Below are 25,210 nucleotides of genomic sequence, written 5' to 3'. Positions count from 1 at the left end.
GAGCGCACATTATAAATAGTGTTTCCCAAGACAATGCACATTTGGTTGCTTTGTATCGTCTTTAGGATCCTTATGTAGACCATGTTCACGAAATATATTACACCCTTGAGCGTTATCGCGTAGATGAAATATTTAAAGTGTTGCATGAAGATTGTTTCATAAAAAATGGATTGCACAAAATTACTCTAGACGGACTTAAATTACTTCAATGTATTTGAACTTGTGTTTAATGCAACTGGCACATTAATTATACTCAAAAGCGATTTACGTCATCATAAACATCACGAAACAACCTCTCAAAAAAATTAAAAAAGCCATTAAAAGTGTCGTTTCTTGGCGTACAACAAACAGAATTATATTATTCACAGTCGAATCGTAAATTTTATAACTTCCATTCGTTTTAGCGAGAAATAAAATTTGAACTTCTTTACAACATTCATCAAGCCGTCACGGGCAAAGCTTTTGAATAATAAAAATCTTTGCCTCGAGCCACGCAACGAAGTTTCCATAGCCGAGACATACTTCCCCTTCACGGATTTTTTATAACTCTATTATAAGAGACGAGAAGTAATTTCTTACATTTATTATTATTGCCGAAATCCCATTTATCATGTCAGGTATCAGTGATAAATATCAATAACGATGCTTGTAGAATTTGTTCCTGCGGGTTTTTTGTTCAGCAAAGTGAAATATGTTGTCATATTTTATCGTAGAATCAGTTTTTGTGTTCGATATTAATGCGAAAACAATTTTGATATTTTTAAAAGACTTCGTGCGTTCGAGGGTGGAAAATGCCGTGTCATCATTGTCATTTATTAATTCGTACAACTTTGGAAACAGTGACTTTTGTAACCGGTGATCATTTGAAGAGTGAACAATATGATTTAACAATCATATTGTTAAATTATAATTTCATTCAAAGAAGTTTCTTTAAGAACTTTGATGAAAAGTTTAAGAAAAGGCGACTATAGTTCACCGGCATGGCACAAAAACTTTTGAGAATCAAACTCATTAACCTAGTCGATTTAACCTTTTAGGGCCTTACTACAAAAACTTTAAACCCTGTTTTACACTTGTCTAATAAAATTTTGGCTGCAAAATGAACCATATGTCAACGTCATAATTTGTCATTTTTTTAGACAAGGCATAAACTGACGTTTAAAAGTTTTTGTGGTAAGACGGTTAATATTTAAAGAACCATTTTATTAAAAGTATTGAAGCGGACACGAATTAAAACTAGCTGGAGCAAAGGTACATGAAATGATGATGTATATCTATAGGTATAGATACCTACCTATTAATCTCTTGTTCTCAAACCTTTGGCTATCAATAAAGGTAAGATACAACATATTACAGAAAATTCATCAAATAGGGCTTATTTTATTTTTGGTATCATACCACTTTACGATGCTTTGTCTGTTTCTTCAATATGTTTGATTTTTTTGCTTGTAAAGAATTTTTTTTTTTTGTTGGGCTTGCTATATATAACACTAGATATATTACCTAATAATAACTGAATATATGTATTTAAAGAGGAGTTTTACTTACATATTATACTGTAGTAGACGGTCCACCTGTAACAGAAAATATAATAAACCACTTTCTAATGCTACAGTTAGTTAAACTTCAGATCGAAAGGTTTAAAAACATAGTTAAAAGTTTATCAACCAAACTTTTTATAATGAAGCCAAACCCTACTACAGAACCAAAAAACTTAACACCTATCGAACTCATTACAAGCGTACACGCTACATTGAAACACGAGCACACAACTTCGTAAGACATTATCGAAAACTTAAGTGATTAACTGTTTTCAAGACTTCGGTACCAAGATGGAGGTACAATAGACGAAAAGTTTGGGTATCCGCATATTTTAGAATGCTAATGCGATTTTGCACTTAGGCCACGTGACTTGACAAAGGGAGCGCTTAAAATATAGGGAGAAGTTGTGAGTTAGAAGGTTGTTTTTGTATGTTCGTATTACATATTTTTGAAAGGGGTAAGTGGTAGTGGTAAGTTTTGTTGAATAGGTACACGAATGTAGAGAAGAGTTTCTAGTGATTTCACTTGCGTACCGTGGACACTACTTTTTGCACGCGAATAAAATTTGGCCTATGAGACCTACTGATAGTGAAGCCGTTTGAGTACCTAATAACAAAGTAAAAAACCTGTTCTAATATTAGTATAGCGGTATAGATTTTTAAAGCTAACATCAATATATCTTCCAATATTGCAATATCCGATACCTTATTTCATCTGAAACTGGTCAGGTATTCATTTTGAGAGCAAATTCATTCTTTCCAGTGTCTTGAGATTGCAATTTCCAGTCAGCGAGCCTGATCTGCATTGCACTGCATTGATTTTATTGCCACTTAGTACTATGACTTTCAAAGCTAGTTTGTAGATTCAATCTGGATTAACAGTTTATCAAAGGATTAACATTTGAGATTGGAAGTAAGATCTTGTTTTAAGACACTCGAGGAAACTCAAATATCTATGGCATACGCCTTCTTAAACTTTTCAAAGATGTGACTCTCATTTATCAACATTAAAAATGACCGTGTTTCTTAGGGCACATTAAACACTTTTGACGGTCGTTACTGATAGTCAGAAGTGAGTAAGTCTGACAACCAGTCTGCCCGATCCACTGGATATGGATAGGCTGGAAGCTGACCTTAAAATGTTTGGGCAAAAGCTAGGTAAATGATGATATCAACATGAATAAAAATAGATATTATTGAGGAACCACTGTTATAATAATTCTAACTTCATTAAATGTTTTTAAATATCACCTATAAAAGAGAAATAAAGACCCTTGAACTCAATATCTGAACAAACGGTATTAATCAATAAAATATCCATCTCACCTTAAAATAAAATATCGCAGCGTTCAAATGTAAGACAAGTACTTAATGGGCCGAATCATTTTGGCACGCTTAAGCAATCGAGGTGGAAAGCTGATAAATTAGAAGGCGTTCAAGAGAGATCTGGAACAATCTATGGATCAAAGTGTTCCCGTGTGAAATATCATGATTGAAGACTCACTCACCTTTTGTTTATTGGAGGATTTCAAATTTAAATGGGAACTTTGGAATATAAAGGAAATTCGCTGTTGTAGATAAATTACGGTAGGTTGATGGTAAACTGAAGGTGTTTATATTGTAAATTCTTGTGAAAAGTTGGGTGTTTTGTGTGGCTAATAAATAGCCGAACTGCTCAATTGAACATAAGGTAAGCAACGCTTGGCGCGGTCGGCTCATGGATGGGTGACCATCTTATCATGATGAGTTTTTCCGTGTTTCGGAATCAACAAAAACATTGGTGGGTGCCGGCTGCCATTTGAGCATATACGTAGATACCAAAAAAAAAATGTTATTTGTATATTGATATCTAAGGGCATTCGCTGCTGATACACGGCTAATATCAAGAAGACATAAACTGTAGTCGTACTTTTATTTCATCCTCCGAGCCTTTTTCCCAATCATGTTGGGGTCGGCTTCCAGTCTAACCGGATTCAGCTGAGTACCTACCAGTGCTGTACTTTTATTAATTTAAAAAAAAATACTTTAATCTGTCAGCTACTGAAGTCCTTGAAAACCGACAAAAGATATCTAATTAACATAAAAAAAAACACCATTACATTAAAGAACCAAAATCTCCAAAAACCTTTTTGCTCATAATTCCAAAATCGCCAATTTCAATTCATAATAACTGAATGAAACATAAACTGATTATTTTATGCCTGAAGCAATTTATGCAAATGCCCTGTAAAAGTAGCTGCAAACTGTAGACTAAAAAGTCGGCCGACAGTTGACCTGATGGTTGGCAAACATTTTTTTTTAAAGAAAATCTGGGTTCCAGTCAAAGTTGTCTGTCGGTCTGATACCGGCTAAATACCTGATCTTTGTAATATGCGTACTACCATTCATCTTCATATTGATTTATGAGCCCAAACAAGCTACCGCCCAGTAGGGCAAAAGCCTGCCGGTGCTACGGGATTGTTCGAAAGAGTTACCGCGGCCCTGGCCCTACATAAAAGGCCTACGACGGAACGCGACGATTTTTTGTCAGTAAAAGTCTGACACTCCCTCACCCCTGCTAACCCACAGCGGGAGGAGTCATTTGATGATTTTTGACGTCGTTAAAAAAAGCTATCGGCCGACTAAAAGTTTCCAGTGTGCGGGTACTCGAAAAGATTACAATTAAAATAATCTTGTTATATAAATTCGTTTTGGGAATACGGATTTCAATTAAGGTTTTGCAAAATTATAATAATGGCCGGAGAGAATTTTGGTCTTTAACATTGAAGGTACTTCAAGGTTTCCAATTTGTTTAATATAATAAGCAATTTTCAGTTCCGGAAAAATATAAATTAATTTAACATTTGATAATTGAACTTTGTTTTAATTGGATAAGTAATTGGATGTTACCTACCATAACACTTGGAAGAAGTGAAACAGGGGAAAGTGTTTAGGGGTGGTTTACAATGTAAACTAACATGAAAAAGTGCTTTAATAAGCACTTTTTCATGTTAGTTTAAGTAGTAATAAGCCTAATTTCAATAAATGAATTTGACGTTTTCATTGAAAATACAGAGATTCAAAATAGCCTGTTTTTATACTTGGTCGATTAATTATTATTTTAGTGTAGTAAAAAGTAGACTAATGCCCATTTTCACCAACAATCTCTTAATCTAAGTGCCACTTAGAATAAGGGCTCTCCCAATTTTGACATAAATAGCTATGGATAAGGGACACCTAAACTTTGGTGAAAACGAAATTCTTATTAAGTGTTCCGTAAATGCTCTTAGGGGATCCCTTAATTTAGGTATTTGTTGGTGAAAATGGGCATTAATGTTTTATAAGTAAAATTTTTATACAGATGAAAATTTATTTGCAGCTCGCGAATGACAGCGCTGCCCTAATTGTGTCAGTATTTTTTGTTGCAACGATATTTTTGCTCACCTTGATTCTGTACGTGATAATACGTATTTCAAAAAGTATCAGATAAAAGAAGTGAAAAAGTTTCTTAATGTAACAACATCCCGCCATGATTGCGATTATTTTATCATTTTTATCTTTGTGAAGGCGCTCAATCGAATTACTTTTGTACATATAAACATCCCGGAAAACAAAAGCATATTTACGTTATCGATTTAAAGAGATGATAATTTTTAAATACCATTAGTATAAATCACAAAAAATACTAGCCTCCAAATAAGTATTTTTATATTCCTTATATCCCATACAAACACAAAACAAAAACGATACCCGTATTCAACCGACCCCTAAAAACGCGGTACAAAAACGGCATACGCAGGAATAAGCGGCCATCCAAACAACATTACGAAAAATTCTTTTCTGCGCTAATCAGTAACGGAACTTCCTACCAAGGCAGTTTATCACAACTTCCCAACAAAATTTCTCTTTTGTGACATCCAAACGGTAGGGTTACCATGAAAAAGTAATATATCGGACAATAATGGACTGTCCCGTTTTCCTGTTTTTGAGATACCATATTTTTGTGCTGGGGTAAGGAGAATGCATCAGTTTGCGTTTTTGTTATCGTTTAAGATGTATTTTTGGGGGAATTGTAGGTAAGTTTTGTAAGGGGAAAAGAGTTTTTTTGGTAACGGAATTCAGATAAACTATATTGCTATTTGGAATAATATCAGAAAAAAATATTATATTCCGCTCAATGTCACCATCATTTAATAACGTATAAAATGAAATTTGAAACACACGATTAAATAAATATTAAAATTACAAATGTATAAATGTTATCACATCGCATCTGAGTTTATATGTAAAAATTATCAATCATAACAGCATTTTCTCGTAGTAAAATTTCAACTTAGCTATAAACAAAAAAATACCATTTAAAAAATGAAAATATTGTACACAATTTTCATTAAAATTCTGGCCCGTCAACAGCCAGAACTATCCTTCAAACTCCAACCTCATACACACACTAACAAAGCTTGTACAAAGAGATGTACTAACAAATAAATTCTAGAAAAAAGTCACACGTTTCCTGCGGGACTATAATTAACGTGACATAAAAATACGCCAGGAAACTTTGCACTGAAGATGTCACTGTCTAGATTATTCATGTGCTCTCACATTTTATTCAGTCTGTATTTAAGGGTTACCACGTTATACTCGACCGTTTAAGTTTCTTTTGTGGGTTAAAATGATAGCGGCTTTGAGCACCCGTTTAGTTTTTTGTGAGCTAACTCAAAGGAGTTTTTTGTTGATACTGATAGTAGTACTTACTAATATTCTAGCTCACAATATGTGGCCAATTTTAAGTAGTGGGTGTATAGTAAAGGTAGTCTTTGACTACTGGCTATGCAGAATTTTCTTGAAGACTTATGCCCATTTTCACCAACAAATACTTAAATTTAGGGATCCCCTAAGAGCATTTGGAGAAAACTTAATACAAATTTCGTTTTCACCAAAGTTTAAGTGTTCCTTATAACCTTTATTATTGGGGGAGGGAGCCCTTATTCTAAGTGACGCTCAGTTAGGGAAACGTTAAGAGATTGTTGGTGAAAACGGGCATTAGTAATTAAAAGTTGTTTTAACCGACTTCAAAAAAGGAGGTTTTCCGTGACATAAAAATATGCCAGGAAACTTTGCACTGAAGATGTCACTGTCTAGATCATTCATGTGCTCTCACATTTTATTCAGTCTGTATTTAAGGGTTACCACGTTATACTCGACCGTTTAAGTTTCTTTTGTGGGTTAAAATGATAGCGGCTTTGAGCACCCGTTTAGTTTTTTTTTGAGCTAACTCAAAGGAGTTTTTTGTTGATACTGATGGTAGTACTTACTAATATTTTAGCTCACAATATGTGGCCAATTTTAAGTAGTGGGTGTATAGTAAAGGTAGTCTTTGACTACTGGCTATGCAGAATTTCCTTGAAGACTTATGCCCATTTTCACCAACAAATACTTAAATTTAGGGATCCCCTAAGAGCATTTGGGGAGATTTTAAGTCGTCGTTGTATACTGAAGGTTGTGGATAGACTTATTTTTAAATGATTTGTTAATTGAAGATGTAATTGTTTTAACCGACTTCGATCTCACGTTTGGCTGAACCGATTGATGCGACTTTCAGTATAGTATTTGTGCGATTTAGGAGGTTTCAGGTACGTACACCTATTATTGAAGTCGGTGTTATTTTTTGTAAAGAAAGTTTTTCATATAAGCAGAGAAAAATGTAACCTAATACTTATAACTTTTATTAAAAATACAAGACCCAAATTAAACCATAGTAATTTTAGTTACAATAGACAAGGTACGTTCTACCTAATAAATACGTAAGCATTAAAATCTCTATTCGGTGAACAATTAAAATCGTATTCGCAATCACAGATATTTGCTTAGGTAATCATGTTCGCTAGTTTTGGCTGAAAATTTGATGCATTTTCAAATGCATCGGCGATATGCTGAATAGTAATATCTCCGTGTTGATTATGTGCGAAAACAATTTCGTTAAACTGATTGGTAGGTTGTTTTGTATTAGTAATGCTATTTTTTATATCATGTATTTGTTTAAGATACTTTATTTTAATTGATCAGTTCACTAAAGCTCACTAACTCAAAAACAGTTCACTAAAGCCACGGGAGTACCACGGGAGTCTAAATACAAGTATTCTTGTAATGAATAGAGCTCTACTAAGTACATTAATATATATATGTATATGTGGAAATCTATGTATTTGGAAAAAAATAGGAACGCTTAATACAATCAACAAGTAAACCTACAATATACCAAAAGAAACTTTAATAAAAATCCATTACAGTTTTTTGAAAACCCGTTCAAAGAAATACATGGCAAAAAACGCAATAAAGAAACATGATCTGCGTTGCACAATTACCGGTTTTTACCCCTTTTTACTGCTAGAACTTTGCCTTAGGTTTTCCTGTTTTTATTGAAAACAATATCGAGGCGAAGCAAGCTATCGATGTTTTTATAACTCCACTTGCCGACTGAAATAATAAAGGGTAATATGCTGCTGAAGTTTATTATTTTTCTTGTGTTTAAGTTTCGTTAGTATACAGTCTATTATTAACCTACATTTACAACATACTACGCACTAGGAAAAACGATACAGGTAATATTATAAATCGGTCATTCATTGGTCATCAGCAAGGGTGAGTGACGAATGACGAATTTATTATTTAAATAAAGAAAAAACAATTCCTAAGTGAAAATAGCTAAAAAATTCAAGCCCCAATTCTCAAATCACTCGATAACAGAAAATTTTCTCTCGTTTCGACTATACTTGAACTCACACATATACAAACATTAATTCGAATCAAGAAACCCCTCACATTACCTCCGCGGTCGGTTAAATGGCTCGGAATTATATATTCAGCTATTTAGGGGAGTTTATTGCATATTATTACCGCGGAATTCAGCTACATATAATATATGTACGTAGGTATGTATATTTACAAGAGGGAACGTTGAAATTCTGCGGAGTCATTATGGTATTATAAGAGAAATTCCTCATATGTGAGAATAGTATGAACGTAGTAAGATAATCGCGAGTTATTTTTAAACGCAGAAGACATTAATAAAATAATAGGTAGGTATAATATAATGTGCCTTAACCAATATACCAATTAGTATTGCGACTTTCGAAACCATGTATTTCTGTAATACATACATTTAATAGACGCAAATTTAACCGTAGTCAGACCAAACCTAATTGTTAATGTGAGTAATCACTAAGATAAAAAGTTACAAAGAAAATTAGACCTTCAAAATTCGAGACGAGATTCATTCTCCCCTGCAATTGAACTAAACCTTTAATCATTGAACTGGACATATCGCCACTCGCTGACAAGCCCAGCAAAATCCGTTGCGTGCACGCACACAACAGAGGTTCAAACAAAAAACAAATAGTACAAGAGTCCCCAACATTCCACCGCTTCCACTCCCTTTGGCTAACATCCGAAATCGTGATTGAAAACGTATTCAGGCGTCCATAGTTTTTATTTTAAAACTTGTGTCAAACGAGTTTCGGTTGGACGGGGAAGTGAAATTGGTTTTCCACTTTTGAGCCCACGGTTCGTATCGGCTGTGTTTTGTTTCCATTCGTTAAAACTGACGGAGAGTGTGTCAGCGCATTGTCGGACGTACGGTGCTTCGTTAAAGACACGCGAGAATTGAATGACGGTATTCCGACTTTTTTTTTATGAGAGTTTGAGGACAAGCGGATGATATCAATTTGGGGGTTTAATGGGATTGTTGTGTGTCATTTATTTACGTTTATATGTATATGACCTGACGAAATAGAAGCTGGGCTCCGTTTATATAAAAGCTTATGGCATGAAACGTAGCAGATTTTATAAGTGTGCGTCGAACGTGCGATGTTCGAATTTTCCAGAACATTATAACTTCTTATAGTTAGCAAAACTAAGTCTAACTGCAGAATACTTAAACTAGGTTTTCAATACAATATTCAAATTATCGAATTAATGATGACATTAATAGACGCTCGGCAAATGATGTTATAATATTAGTATCCCACATTCAATAGGAATTTAAGCTGACAGCTCATTAAATAGCTCGATGTCAGACTACGAGATTTCCTAGAAAAAGGATCATTAGCTCATATCAACGTTGATAAGACTTCTGCGTACTACTCATCAGTGCATGAAATGGTCGTGCCTTATATGTCGAGTGTTACCACACGTTTAATTATCGAGTGATATTAGAATTAGAATTTTCAATCTCATTTTTTTTATATTTGTAGTTTTTGTAGTCAGCGTCACGATCGTTGTCACTCCTCAACGATTCTCTCACATACACATAGAGAGTTGCTACCAGCTACCATTAGTAGCTACTAATTGCTACACCCGTGGTTTAGAAGATATTCAGCATCTAAAGGTGATAGCCAATCTCTTAAGAATATTTATGTTTGTTAAGAATTTCTTGTTAAGTATATAATTTAAATTATGAAAAAAAAAAACTGGTCTTGATTTAAAAATAGGTTATCCCATTTAACAAAAAGCCACAGAGCAAAAAACGCACTCAATAACAATCGCCAAGCCGTCCACTTGAAACATCCACTAGTACGGCACCATCTAATCTGTGTTCCGGTATTTATTTCGCATTGTAAACGCGTAAATTTAAACGATAGTGTTGCTGCCGTATCAGTTCTTTACAGATCACTGAATGTGCTCCGGTTCCGTTCCGTTTTATTTTGTTTTAATGGCTCTCGATATTGGCGAGTCTGCGAGTTAGGAAAGAAGGTATACGTATATAGGTACAGATAATCTTTATTTTGTGACTGGCTGAATCTTGCAGTTTCGGGAGATACTTAACGCACCTGGAAAAGAGTCGCCCTCGATAAATAACCTTACAAATCGGACCTAATCGGGTCTATTTAATTCAATTTAAACAAACAAACTCTTCAGCTTAATTATAGTAGTTTAGATTGGAAATATTTTACTGCCTTATTTACAGGTTTTAGTTTAATTTCGATGTAAGTATTTATACTTATTTTATTGTTGTTATGAGATTTCTTTGTCGTTCGCTAATTTGGGACTCAATGTTTTTGAATTCAGTTTGGAGTAGGACATCCGATATTTCCTTCTACTCCTCACAGACGAGAATTCATTTGATGTTTTCCCATTAATAAAAATAAAACACGAGCTTTATTGTCCAGAATCAAAGACAAACCTCTACCGTAATCAACATCTGACCTTTTTACGAACATCAAAGCTGATTAAACTAAATGCAAAAAAATATCGCTGGTAATGGTTTTTAGATCGCTTAAAGGAAGGCACTTTGCAGTCGACAGTTTGGTACTGGCAGCTAGTCCACGTCAACGTCAGCTGTCAGTTGCAGAACGTCGAATCATAGCCTGTATGTATTTGCTTTGAAATGGGGACGAAATCGCAGTGACTAAAACTGCTTTGGTGACAGATTTTGGAGTTGTCGCTTAATATATGAGTTGGTGTCATTAACACTAGTGTAAGCAATTAGGGAAAAAATGTTTCTTTAGTCACTGGATCGACATAACTGATATCACCATATTATTATTAACTTTGCTGGGAACTTTATTGAAGCCCTATTAGGGGATTGTATTAGCCAATATCCAAGAACTAAATCTGAAACTTATACCTATTTATCTCTGTATAATAAGAAAGAATATTGTAAGGACATAAAACGTACGCATACAACAGGCTACAGAACGTTAAAATTAGAATAAAACAATCTTCCCAAAAAAGCACAAATCACAGCAACAAAAAATCTCATCCATCTAAATTTTTGGAACGCGATCTCCCACCGAAACTTCACAAAGTAATCAAACACGTGATTCGGCATAAAATATGTGTCCTACCCTCCATATTAAAATAATATCGGTCCACAAACGCTAGGATTTACCAAATAGTATTCCGTTTGCACAAACAAACCATAAATTTGGAGATTTAAAAAGCTTTTATCTCTTTGTTTGCCCTGTTTGGCGCTATACCATGTTGAATATAAAAGTCGTGTTTAAAATATCACGCCTCAATGTGGGATACGTTTAACTGCGATTTCTGATATGAATATCTTAAACCTGAGCTGAAAACCGTGGATGTATGGACCATTCGTCATCGCAGTTGGCGATAAAAGATGAAAAATCTTTAGGTATCCACTGTAATTCATTGGTTAAGCACATGTTATCAGTTATGGTTTTATGGGTGAAAATCGTTGCAAGCATATTTTGGCTTCGTATAAATCGCAATTATGATACAAGTATTACTTTTGACTCTGGTCAAAGTAGACCCTTATAACGTATAATTTCAATTACACGAAGTGTTTTTTTTTTGTTTTGCTGGGATAGCTTTTTATATGTATGTATTGTTAATCTGTAAATATCTACGTAAATAAATAAAAAGGTATGCAAAAAAATAAAAAATGAGAAATAAAAAATATTTACATTGAGTTTTGTTTTAAATATCTTGATATTTGAGATTATAATGACAATACACGTACATTTTTCGTGCTTTGCCTGACCAATTCGGTTATCTGAATTTTCCCTGTTTTAGAGCAAAATAACCTTGGCAAATTGGGACACTAATCACCAACACAGGTGGATGCGCGGATGAGATCAAACGACGCATGGCTATCACCAGGTCCTCCATGGATCGGCTCAGGAAAATATGGAGAAACAGGAACATTACAAAGGCCACCAAAATGAGACTTGTTCAGATCTATCACAATTACAATATTAACAGCCTCGCATAAATTTCAATACTAAATACGGACGCAAACTACCAGGCAATAATAAGTTGAAGAAGTATTAAGTGGCAGATTTGGAGAGAGCAAAAAGCCACGATAACAGCAAGGACGTCGTTTAGCGTTATAGCCAAACTTCTAACGAGCTGTCATAAACTGGGTATTTACTTGACGCACCTTCAACACTGTTCAAGGCAAGGAAAAAACAAAATGACTAGTGGAGGTGCCATAACGGAAAATCGCTTAAATCGCTTGAAAGTAGCGCGCCAAAATGCAGGTGTAAGTATCAGTCGAGGGACGGGTAACATTACTTATATGCAAAGGCAAATAAATAAATGGGGCATAATTGACAAATAAATGGAGAAAATAAATAAATTTCAAATAAAAAACAGATAAAAAAATTAAATACTGCCTCCACCCCTACCTATATAGGTACGCCTTCTTTGGATGTGGCTCATTTTTGACGAAGACTGAAAAAACCCAAACACATCGCTAGTTCACTTGGGTTATCTCTTGGTCTTGCCACAATATTTGACCTAGAAAAAGGTGTCTGACCTACCTGCATTATGGTATCTCCGCTCTTTCCTTACTCCGTGATTCAAGGTAAAAATGTACTGTACGAGCGTAATCATAAAATCTTATGATGTTACCTCCTTGCAAGACTGGTCTCCTGGTACCGACGAAGTGTTTTGGCATTTTGCAAAATTTTTAACCACGTTTTAAAGTGGAGTTTTGGGATCGATACCACATGTTTCTAGGTTAATTGGTGTTTGTGAAAACTTTCTAGATAGCAGGATTACTGGTTTTAGTGCTGTTTTGTTTCAAATTCTTTCTGTTTAGAACTAGCTAATTACATTTGTGTCCTCATTCATTTGTTTTCAACTTCTTTTATCGCTGTTTATCGTGGTACAAATTATTTTACACTGCTAGATCCATTGGGTGATAGAGTTTTGGTTTAATATTCCGATTGACCAAATAATTATTTGATCAAGAACTGTGTAGAGGTCGAAATACTCCGGGTTGAATTTGCATCTTTGAGTCTGATGTAACTTAAACTGCTTAGTTTTCCAGAACAAAGGTGTGATTTTATTACTTTCAAGCTTATTTAAGGAACATTTTTTTACCTCACCGCCAGTTCAACGATAATCGGAAAATTTTAAATTTAATTCGGAATGCCAACATAATAATCTTTATGTAAATGCTATTAAAACGTTAATATTTTCAGTTCCTGGAATCAGACCGTTTCGCAACTTTAATTTAAATCTGTAATTCGAAATGATAATAAGGCTACAAATGTTTTTATTTGCAAGAACAAAAGAATGTTACATTTTACGCAATTACAACAAAAATTACATTTTGTTTTGTTACCAGAATTCCTTATAAAGGAAACATAATAAAACAGTTACTTAATCTCAAATAAAAAACGGTACCTCTATATTTTATGTTGCAGACACAAAAACGTTTCCTTAAAAAGAAAAGGTAGGTCTAAATTTTTGTAACTCTGTGTCACAAAACATGAAAAAAAAGTAACACAGAAGCTTTTTCGTCATTGTCAGTGCCGGGGGTAAGTTATTAACTTTTATACGTAGTATCAGAAAAGTGACAATGAAAACAAATTGCCTATTACGACTTGCTTCATTATAGGACCAACAATGTCATTTTCCTCCATACATTTTGTGTATTTGAAGACTTCTGACTTTTTTGTATTGATACATAACATCCTCCGAGCCTTTTCCCAATCATGTTGGGGTCGGCTTCCAGTCTAACCGGATTCAGCTGAGTACCAGTGCTTTACAAGAAGCGACTGCCTATCTGACCTCCTCAACCCAGTATCCCGGGCAACCCGATACCCCTTGGTTAGACTGGTGTCAGACTTACTGGCTTCTGACTACCCGTAACGACTGCCAAGGATGTTCAATGACAGCCGGGACCTACAGTTTAACGTGCCATCCGAAACACAGCCAATGGTGTCTAAGATATACTTAGAAAGTACATACAAACTTAGAAAAGTTGCATTGGTACTTGCCTGACCTGGGATCGAACCCGCGCCCTCGTACTTGAGGTTGGTCCTTTACCCACTAGGCCACCACGACTCTGTATTGATACATAACATTGTTCATTAAATGATTACGGTCGTATCCTAGGTTTTTTCCCTTCCCGTGTTCTTCTATTTAATATGGATATTCTTCTCCTCTATTTGACTGCTAACCGGTGTTATTTTTCTTGTAAATTAGTTTAACAAAATATAAATGATCAGATAAGCCCGTAGAAGCAGATGTGTCATCCTGTTATAGCATAGTTTTGATAGGCGGAAAACGAATTCGTGATAGCAACCGCTTTTTGTATGAGGCAAAAGCAAATAAGGAAAATGTTACAAAAAGACACTCCTTAAACGGGTCATTAGACCTAGAATTACTGCGTAAATCCATTCAACAGTTCTTGAAAAGTGAATAAATAAGAAGTGCACCAGTATATGTACAAATGCTTGAGCACTATAATATATCCTGCGCGGATTATCTTCTTATATGAGAACAGCCACCTTAGCCGACAATAGGCTAGCCTATTGTTGAACAACATCGCTTTACTAATCATTTTCTTATCCTTGTTCCCAGGTACAGTCAACACATTGAAATCCTTACACATCCACGTGCCCAAAGCGGTTTTAACCGGCCACGACGCAGAACTAATGTGCACCTACGAGCTGGAAGGTGCACAGCTGTACTCCATCCGATGGTACAGGAATATGATCGAGTTCTACCGGTTTGTGCCTAAGGAGTCGCCTGCGACTAAAGTATTTCCAGTAGCTGAGATTAAGGTTGATGTAAGTACTATACTTTTGTTTGTCAGTAGGACATGCCCTAGTCTTTTGTCCTCCGTGGACATGCCTATTTAGTATCACGTTATTTTTATATCATTTCTACACAGGCTAGTTTAACTGTAATAGATACTTTTGTACATTATACTTATATTTCTATATACATTATTATAGTACCTCGTTAGAGAATGTATCATCATCCTCCGAGCCTTTTTCCCAAACTATGTTGGGGTCGGCTTCCAGTCTAACCGGATTCAGCTGAGTACCAGTGCTTTACAAGAAGCGACTGCCTATCTGACCTCCTCAACCCAGTTACCCGGGCAACCCAATACCCCTAGGTTAGACTGGTGTCAGACTTACTGGCTTCTGACTACCCGTAACGACTGTCGAGGATGTTCAATGACAGCCGGGACCTACAGTTTAACGTGCCATCCGAAACACAGTCATTGGTGTCTAAGATATACTTAGAAAGTACATACAAACTTAGAAAAGTTGCATTGGTACTTGCCTGACCTGGAATCGAACCCGCGCCCTCATACTCGAGAGGTTGGTTCTTTGCCCACTAGGCCACCATGACTTAGACTCGTTAGAGAATGTATATGTCACCGTAAGATTACAAACATCGTTAGATTACAATCTATCTCGAGAGATTGTAAACTGTCGAATTATTGTAAACCGTAACACCTGATTGCAATTTAACGCATTATTTTTCGCTATATTATAATCGATCGATGAGAAATTGTCAAATTGTCAACTGTCCGAAAGCTCTCCCTGATTGGTCAGTCTTTTTGTAAGATCGAGAGCGATGTAGAGCGGTCAAATTGTCAACTGGCGTAGAACGGAATGCATCTTGCGCGCTGATTGGTAGAACGTCAAAAAAGACAATGTTCTTTGCAACTCCCGGTGTCACAGCTCTTTGACGTGCAAAAATAAGTGACGGTTTAATTTTTTATAAAATCAAAAATTGTACTTAATTTTTAAGACTCAAATTACACACAATTAAAAATTGTATTAAAAATTGAAGTTAGTGACGAAAACGAATCGCTGCAAAACCGACTCCACGTAGTCTTGTCTGCCCTACCCCTAGAGTGCAATTCAAAACCGCGTAGGCGCGGAGGGGCGAGGCGGCCTGCGAGCTGAGGCGCAGGTAGTTTCAGCGCTCGCCGCCGCGGCTGAGGCTGGCCGGCTCCGCCGGCCAGCAAGCCGAAGCTGCGGTGGTGAGCGTGAAAACCATCTGCGACGATAAGCTCGCATGGGACCGCCGGAGCCCCGCAGCGCCGGAGCCGTGACAGAAGTTATGCTTGCTGCATGTTGCATGCTTACTTCCATGCTGGGTCAATTAATATGGGATGTGTTATATTTTAAACAAAAAAAAAGTCGTGGTGGCCTAGTGGGTAAAAGACCAACCTCTCAAGTATGAGGGCGCGGGTTCGATCCCAGGTCAGGCAAGTACCAATGCAACTTTTCTAAGTTTGTATGTACTTTCTAAGTATATCTTAGACACCATTGACTGTGTTTCGGATGGCACATTAAACTGTAGGTCCCGGCTGTCATTAAACATCCTTGGCAGTCGTTACGGGTAGTCAGAAGCCAGTAAGTCTGACACCAATCTGACACCAGTCTAACCAAGGGGTATCGGGTTGCCCGGGTAACTGGGTTGAGGAGGTCAGATAGGCAGTCGCTTCTTGTAAAGCACTGGTACTCAGCTGAATCCGGTTAGACTGGAAGCCGACCCCAACATGATTGGGAAAAAGGCTCGGAGGATGATATATTTTAAACAAAAAACTCAGTAGGTACGAGTTAAAAAATTAGAAGGTAAATAAATATTTTTATGATGTCATTTAATAGTATTTAAGAAGTTTACTGTTAGAATGCATGCTACAAATTTAGATGCAAAAAAAAACCATCATGCTGAGTTGTATTTAGAGTGGAAGATAACTCGTGGCTAAGATAGTATTATTTAGATGCTCGACGCTTTATTAATTGTGGCTGACTTAGTAATTTAGAAGGCAACATACATTTTTGGGGGCGAATAATGATATTAAAAAGAAGCCTGTTTAATTAGCACCCCTTTTATTTTATTTTTAAATATTAGTTTGTATTTGAAGACAAAATACCTAACTGTATTTTTATAAGAGTTATTTTATATAAATTTAATACTTGAAGAATTTTTGAAGAGCATTTATTTTATTTAACTGACACCTCTATTTCATTCCTAACTCTACGGGAACTCCATGGGAACAGAACGGCTGGTCGTGATTGGTCGATCTTACAAAAAGACTGACCAATCAGAGAGAGCTTTCGGACAGTTGACAATTTGACAATTTCTCATCGATAGATTATAATATAGCGAAAAATAATGCGTTAAATTGCAATCAGATGTTACGGTTCACAATAATTCGACAGTTTACAATCTCTCGAGATAGATTGTAATCTAACGATGTTTGTAATCTTACGGTAACATATATACCCCAATTTATTAGGATATTTTGAATCTGATCATATACATAGTAAACGGAGAAAAGGCTCCGAAACTATTTACTGAACCGATTTATAATGTTTTTCCTGTTATAAAACTACGTCATACTTAATTGTCATGGGCTATATTTTATCGGAGTATGGAAATATGTTTCCATGGAACGCGTGTGAAACCGCGAAAAATATCTAGTACTAAATAAAATGTAGCGAGAAGTTCGATGGCATCTACGTATAAAACAGTAAAGAAAGGATCTAATGGCATCCTTCTAATACAATCCTAAAGGGTCGGCTCTAATCCTAATCCTATTTTCGCAGGTAGCAGCATCAGACCAAAACCGAGTGGTGTTAACTGAAGTAGACCGCACATTGACGGGGGAGTACCAGTGTGAAGTTTCTGCAGATGCACCTCTATTCCATACAGATATTAAAGCTGCTATGATGGTAGTCGTCGGTGAGTTTCCTTATCTGCTTAGCCTCTAGAATTTCCTTTCAAATAAAACTAAGCTTATACATATGTGCATACACACTAAACTAAACAAAACATAAAATTTTACTAAAAAAGCGCGTCAATATATTGGTCCTCATCGTTGTCGTAAGATAGACGTTTTGACTCGGTCTTTAGTAAAGTTTTATGTTCTCAACTTATTAAATGGCCATCCATGCACAAGCTTGCGATTCCTCTAGTGTTATGCGTGCATTTCTGATCATCAGAAAATAAACTGACCACACTCGTAATGTCAGTTTAGTCTACGAGATTAAAAAACAGACTATAAAGGTTTCTAGTTAATACTAATTGATCCTTGAAATTAACTTGTTTAATAAGCTGTAATCACTGTGAAAATATTGATATGCTCACTTTTTAATTTTAAGTCTGTCACTTTACGTGAGGATTTGTAATTGGCTTTCCGTAGTTTATGTTGGCTTCTATTTTTAGTTAGTTTAAGCTGTAAGTCCTCCAGAGTGTAATAAATAAATAAATAAAAATCAGGCGACCCCTTTATAAGAAGACAGCTTTCAGGCTTACCAGAGATAGCTAAGTAAATCAGTGTTATACAGAGCAACTGCCTATCTGGTTTTCTCAATGTAAAATATATCTTAAAGGGAAATAATAATCTCAAAATTGAATATTCGTATTCAGAACGGATTTTTACAGATGAAAAAAATAAGCTTTATTATTCTCAAATTAATAAGGCGATTAATCGTATTTTTAAGTTTACTTTATAAATACAATCCTGAATATTCTTCCTCTGATCCTTTTTATAAGCTCCGGGATTTGGCAATATCTCAAGATAATATAAACAACGCATTTTTCAAGCCTACACCTAATCCGACCAGCTGTTCGCGAAACTCGTACACTTTTAATTCATTCCGTTGAAAAATTTCGGTGTAGAATATTCCAAAGTCCAACATTTACATAAATAAATTGCAGTGTTTCCTCACCAACGCGAAACGTAGGGTTAATGTCTTGTAAAGCAAATTTTCTTTTAAATTCCACTCTTAGTTCTGCTGAATAATTTGTCGAATTTTTAGGGATGTAATAAAAGGTAGGGGTTATTTATTTAATAATGTTAATTTCGTTTTACTTTGTTGAATTAGACCCTTTTACTAATCTGACAATGCCAGCGAACCCGTTGATGAACGGTATTGTCTTATGTACTTTTATAAAATGGATGGCATTTACAGTGCAAACGTTGATTTAGATAAAAATATTTTATTTAAAAATCGCTTATAATTGCTACTCTGTACCATTTTATGATTACGAATGACTAGAGATGGATTTCTGTGTACTGTCTGTTTACTGTGTGTGGATTTGTGTAACCTCTAATGGCAAATTATCAACATGCAGATATGATATAGAAACAACCTACAGATATGATGAGATCCGAATTTAAAGAAGAGATGGCACAGTATTCCATAATTCATCAAACCAGAAACAAATGCCTGCATAATGATTGGAACACTTCCACTTTCGAAATGATATAGTTACGAACAAAAGCGTCCAGTTATCAGTCAGGGAGGCTCGGACACCATCTGCCACCGTACCTACCCTTTCCCGAATCTTTTATTAGGTTCGTTGAAATATTGCATATTCACAATACAGCTGGCATTTTGTCGGCCAAAAATAAACCTAAAAGTTCGATTTCAATAGAAGAGAAAAGAGTTTTCGCTAGCCAGTTCTAATTTTGGAATTGCTCCACTGTACTTTTGGAGTGTATATAGCCGGAATATTTTATCGAAACCGGCTCGAGTTGTTTTGGGTTTGTGTTGAGTTGCAAAATTCGGTCCGTATCCTATTATTATATAGGCGAAAGCTTGTAAGAATTTTTGGATGTATATTTATTACTTTTTCACGCAAAAACGTATTCACGCTTATGCCTACATCAAAATGGCGTACCTAATTTAAAATAGGCTTTATATCCGGGTTCTGGCAGTAGTTAAGCAGATAGCTTTATCTGGTATCAATACCGGTTATTTCTGATAAGCATAACCTATTTCTTTATTTTTATTTATTTAACTATTTATGTACACAGTAAACACATGAAAGAAGTAGAAGTGACATAAAATAGTACGAAGGTACTGCTTATTTCTAATGAAGTCTCTTTTAGCAGGTCCGTTGTCCTTTTCTTATTTTGAAGATTTTAAAATTTTTATTTTATTTAGGCAGATAACTGTTTTTGCCATTTACAATAATTTGAAATCAGTTTGTGAAATGTAATTTTTACCTAAGAAAAATAAAGATACTTTAACATTCTTGAAAGTTTCACCATTCGCAAAGAAAAACATACCCTACACAACGACTAATAAATACCATTTTCCTACAGAACCGCCTCTAGCAAGTCCAAACGTGACGTCAGATCGTATCTCCTACATCGGTGGTGACCACATCAGGGCGAACTGCTCGTCACCACCTTCTCTACCCGCTGCCAACATCACGTGGTACGTCAACGAGCAAATGGTGAGTTTTGAGAAGGACCACAGATGATGTTGTACACAGAGAGATAATCATCAGGCTTTTTAGGAATGAAAGCTAGCCAGCACGCTTGGTCAAGTCGATTTCAGACTTTGAAGTAAAGCTTGCCTCTAGATGTTTTTTTTCACCTTTACTAGTCAGACATTGGTGTTCAAAATATACTTACAGCATACTCCCGGAAAGAAAAGGTTTTTTAAATTGATTCGTTTAACGTACTGTAAGCTAATTTACCTTTTTCATACTTCATTTTTTGAAATACTGTTTTATGTAGCTGGCTTTGTTAATTTTAATTCTTGTAGTTCTATATAGTGCAAGCAAAACGTGACTACAAGTTGACGAACCTTTTAATTCCGGCACTGCACATGTAACTTAGGGTTCTTGCCTGCCCTGGAACCGCACACCGTACTTGAAAATTGATACTATGCTGAGAAATTACCAAGATTTTGTTTCGACTAATGAGTATTTTTTCTTAGGTGCCCGGTTTCACAGCGAACCACGTGCTGAACTTCAGCAACGGCTACGCGTCCAGCTTAGCAACGCTCGAGTTGGAGGCCGCCGTGCATTCCCCAGTGCCTACACTCATGATACGGTGAGATAACACTATTTACCTATGTATATGTATTTACCTAAGTATATTATGCCTACAGCGCTTACGGTGGGTCCTATGTGCGATTTATTTGGGAACGCGAAGCGACGTAGCGCGACGCGAAAGTAACAAACAGTCCAAGCCTGTGAAAGTATCGGGTCATTATGTATTCGCGATCACGCTGATGTTCCAAGACGCAGCCTCAGTGAATGCTCAGACACAGAAACACTATCTATTCCCTTTTTCTCGAAGTCATACGCGAAGGCAATCTCAAAAAAATAGAAGATTGATCAGTTGCGAGTCAGATCGCTTTACGTGTTCTCTAAAAGCGTCTAAAAGTGTTAAGGCTGGTTTCTTTTATCTCGGTTCTCAAAAACTGTGAAAGAGGAGCGGACTAAGAACAAAAATTAAAAATCAAATATAATTGTTTCAGGTGTGAAGCGTCAATTTTCGACGTATGGAGGTCGACAAGTCACACGATAGTATTACGAGAGAGGAACGCAAATCCTGCTTCTGCTTTGGGCAGAAGTTTTACAGGTAATTATGGGTAATTAGAAGTTAGTCAGTCTAAGAACCAGTCCTAGTAATCGGTGGTATCGACTTTGCTCTTTTAACCGGATCGGGCAGTGAGGAGGTCAGATAAACGGTCGCTCGATGTAAAAACTGGTACTCAGCTTCATGCGGTTAGACTGATAAAAAAATACCTACTCATGAAGTCGGGGAAATTCTTGCTTGCTTAGGTTGTGACAGTTTTGCGACCTAAATGAATGTCCTTTGTTTTTAATTATTTATTCGAAACGTTTTGGAAAAGGCCAGGCAAATGATTCTATTAATTTGATAATTATTTTGGTTCAGTCTAATAATATTTTTTTTCTCTATACAGGAGCTGCGACAGAAACCTGCCTGCCAACAATAATGGTGTTGCTTCTCCAATTCTTCCTACAACTTCTTCTCCAGAGGTACAGCGGGACGTCAATAAGATAGCTGTAACGCTACCATGTTATGTAGACTAAATAATTTGTACGTGTAATACGAAATTTAGATACGTCAGGGTTTGAAGATAAAGTGTTGGTACATGAATGGAGATAATATGTATAAGTGTTAAGAATTATTTTCCTTTTTTATGAATTTGACTATCGAACATTCTAATATTTTTTCTGACAGTTGAAATAGTTTGGATGCCTGTTATTTTCTTTCGTAATTGTTATTTTTATTTTGAAAATGGAATTGAGCGTAATTCAATTGTTCCGATGTTTATAGTTAATGTTTAATTATAAAGTTATGGTTATATTACAGAGTGCATTTTTATGTAAGTAATATATTTTTCACTGTAAATAATTAAAAATAATAGATTTTTTATTCATATTTTATTTATAACTTAATATTATATTTTTATTGTAATTAATTATTATATATTTTTTTGTAATCGTGAATGAAAATGCACGCTTGAATATACTTATATAGAACATAATATTGTTAACATAGACTGATTATATAGAATAATTTGTGTAAATAAATATAATAGTTACTGTTTGTGATTTACAAACGAAATTATTAATTATGTTCATTTTTAAACGTAATAATGTTAATATTTCGTAAAAATAAGGTGGTAGTCCAAATAATTGTATGCGAGGGGAATGAAAATAAAATTATACTGTTTTTAATAATAATTGTATTTTATCTTTAATATTTGTACTTTTATTACAATTACATTTTGTAAATGTATCTCGATTATTTTTCTTTGTAAAATAAGTTTCTTTTTATTTAGCGAAAAAAAAAATATGTTGACAATTATTTTGAAGACTGTTAATAAATATTTATTGGTTTAAAATTTTATAGAGAAAATACGTAATTATGATTGTTATTTTGAATTTAATAAATTGAAAATTGTAGCTAAAAGGCTGTGTTTAAAAATAAAAGGTCGAGCTGTTACTGTTATTAGTTTATATTAATTTGCTATACTTTAAGATTGATGGTGCATTAAATAAAATGTTAAATATTGTAAACGATATTATTAATTGTAAATAATTCTTAAAATGATAAGAGTAATAAAGTTTTTAAGACCATGAATTTGTGCATTATAGTTCGGCCATTCAGAGAATGCGTTCCTGACACGTCGCGATTGAACTGACGACGTAATAACATTCATTGATTATTGATATAATAATGTTGTTTTAATGCTCCTCAATTGTTAAAACGGTAAACAACCAGCAAAAATATTTTTATCGTAACTGCAACGCCATTGCAAAGTTACGTCGTCAGTTCAATCGCGACGTGTCAGGAACGCATTCTCTGAATGGCCGAACTATAAGTGATTTATTTATTTCGAAACTGTATTACCCTAGAAAATCGCAAACTATAAGCTATAGAATATACCTACACACTGCATGACTACAAAGTATTAATGAGGGAAGTTACATAGTGATTTGTAATAATATTCAACTATCGATTACAAGTCAAAAGCAAAATAAATAAAAAAGAATTTCTTTATTGCATTTTTTCCTTTAAAATGTTATTATCTATGTCTTTTTTTCCAACGAGTACCAACGAACGCTTACCGTCTTACCACAAAATCTTTTACGGCCAGTTTCTTCATCAAAAGTTAAAGTTAAAGTAATGTCTAAAGTAAAAGTAACGGTCAAATTCGTTTTTTCAAGGCTAAAGTGACAGCAAAACTAATAGAAAAATTGAATTTGACCGTTACTTTCACTTTATACATTACTTTGACTTTTACTTTGGCTTTAACTTTTGATGAAGAAACTGGCTGTCAAACGTCAGTTTATCACTTGTCTAAAAAAATGTCAAATTATAACGTTGAAATAAGGTCTATTTTGCAGCCACATTTTTTTGACAAGTGTTTGACACATGTTTAAGTTTTTGTAGTAAGACCATTATTGTTTTATCCAATGAAGAAATACTAACTACTATTACTATTCCTCAAAAATCAAAATCTTTTTATTTCACACAGGCCTTTGCAGGCACCTATGAAACGTCACATTAGTTGTTTCTACAGTTTGTCTTATTCATACTTCTGTGTCAAGCCACGCCTACATTTCCCAGAAACTGTGAGAAAAGTGGACTTTTCACTATAACCTAAATACTAGCTCGAATGCTCGTGTCCATAATATATTTTCCAATTAAAATAATATTAAAATGATTTGTCAGTCTTTAATTTGACCAATAAAGTCCGAAGAAAATTATATCATCTTTATTAAATAAAATTCCTATTTCGAAATTAATATGTTTTTTTATGAAAAACTTTTTCACTTTATTCTAAAATTAAACATTCGACGAAATGAAGACTTTATTACGAAAATAAATACCTACTTATAATTATTTTCACTGCTTAATGTTAGTTTCATTTTGATGCGAATTTTAATTCAAAATGATTTTAATTTATGCTCATCGTAATCCTGTCTGTATAAACATTCCTTTTTTCTTTGTCTTTTCTTAAATTCTTGTCTACAATATATTCACCTAATTGTGCATTAAATTGAACATAATTCTAGCTGATAATGTATTCATAAAATAAACAGGAATTAAAAAAATAAAGAAAGTAATAATTGTATACATGATTTTTTATTTCATTTACCTATCTTTTTCATACTTCTTGCATTTGAAAAGTACTTAAGTATGCATGCATGAACTGGCGTGACCACAGGTGCACTCTTTAGGCCCCTAACTCTCATAGTTTTATGGGACAGAATCCAGTCGTTTTGTTCTCCATGAGACAATTTAACTGGAAAAAAAATCGGTTAGAGGATCAATAGTTTAAGTTGGTCTCGAAGGCACGGTGGCGTTAATAAAGACGATTGGAGATAAATAAAGTCTGATACATGTAGCTTTCTATATATAAGAGGCCAAAGACCAGTACACCGTTTACCTACATGAAATGTCAATTTAAATCTTTATTCATATTGATATTATTATATGTTATAATAACCACGAGTTCTAAAAGTCAGTATCTACTAAAGATACACCTGAAATATTTCTTAGTAAGTATAGGTTTTACAGTATGTATATTACAAATGTACGACGATGAATATACTAATAGGCTGATTAAATGACATTGTTATAATTTATGAAATAATATCATTTAATTTGAAATGCCGAA

General features: G+C 34.8%; 1 protein-coding gene across 1 annotated transcript; it reads left to right on the top strand.

The window, feature by feature from the left end:
- Positions 1–14,864: 14,864 nt before the first annotated feature.
- LOC124642370 lies at positions 14,865–22,766 on the top strand. Its single transcript, XM_047180767.1, has 6 exons — positions 14,865–15,067; positions 17,855–17,990; positions 20,362–20,495; positions 20,984–21,099; positions 21,530–21,633; positions 21,980–22,766. Exons 1-6 carry the CDS (start codon positions 14,933–14,935, stop codon positions 22,078–22,080), a joined length of 726 nt encoding a protein of 241 aa, XP_047036723.1. The 5' UTR covers positions 14,865–14,932; the 3' UTR covers positions 22,081–22,766.
- The last annotated feature ends 2,444 nt before the right edge of the window (positions 22,767–25,210 follow it).

The sequence above is a fragment of the Helicoverpa zea genome, chromosome 24, assembly GCF_022581195.2.
Source record: "Helicoverpa zea isolate HzStark_Cry1AcR chromosome 24, ilHelZeax1.1, whole genome shotgun sequence".
Lineage (NCBI taxonomy): Eukaryota > Metazoa > Arthropoda > Insecta > Lepidoptera > Noctuidae > Helicoverpa > Helicoverpa zea.
Note: the sequence above shows the minus strand (reverse complement) of the source record. Positions and strands in the feature narration are given on the sequence as shown.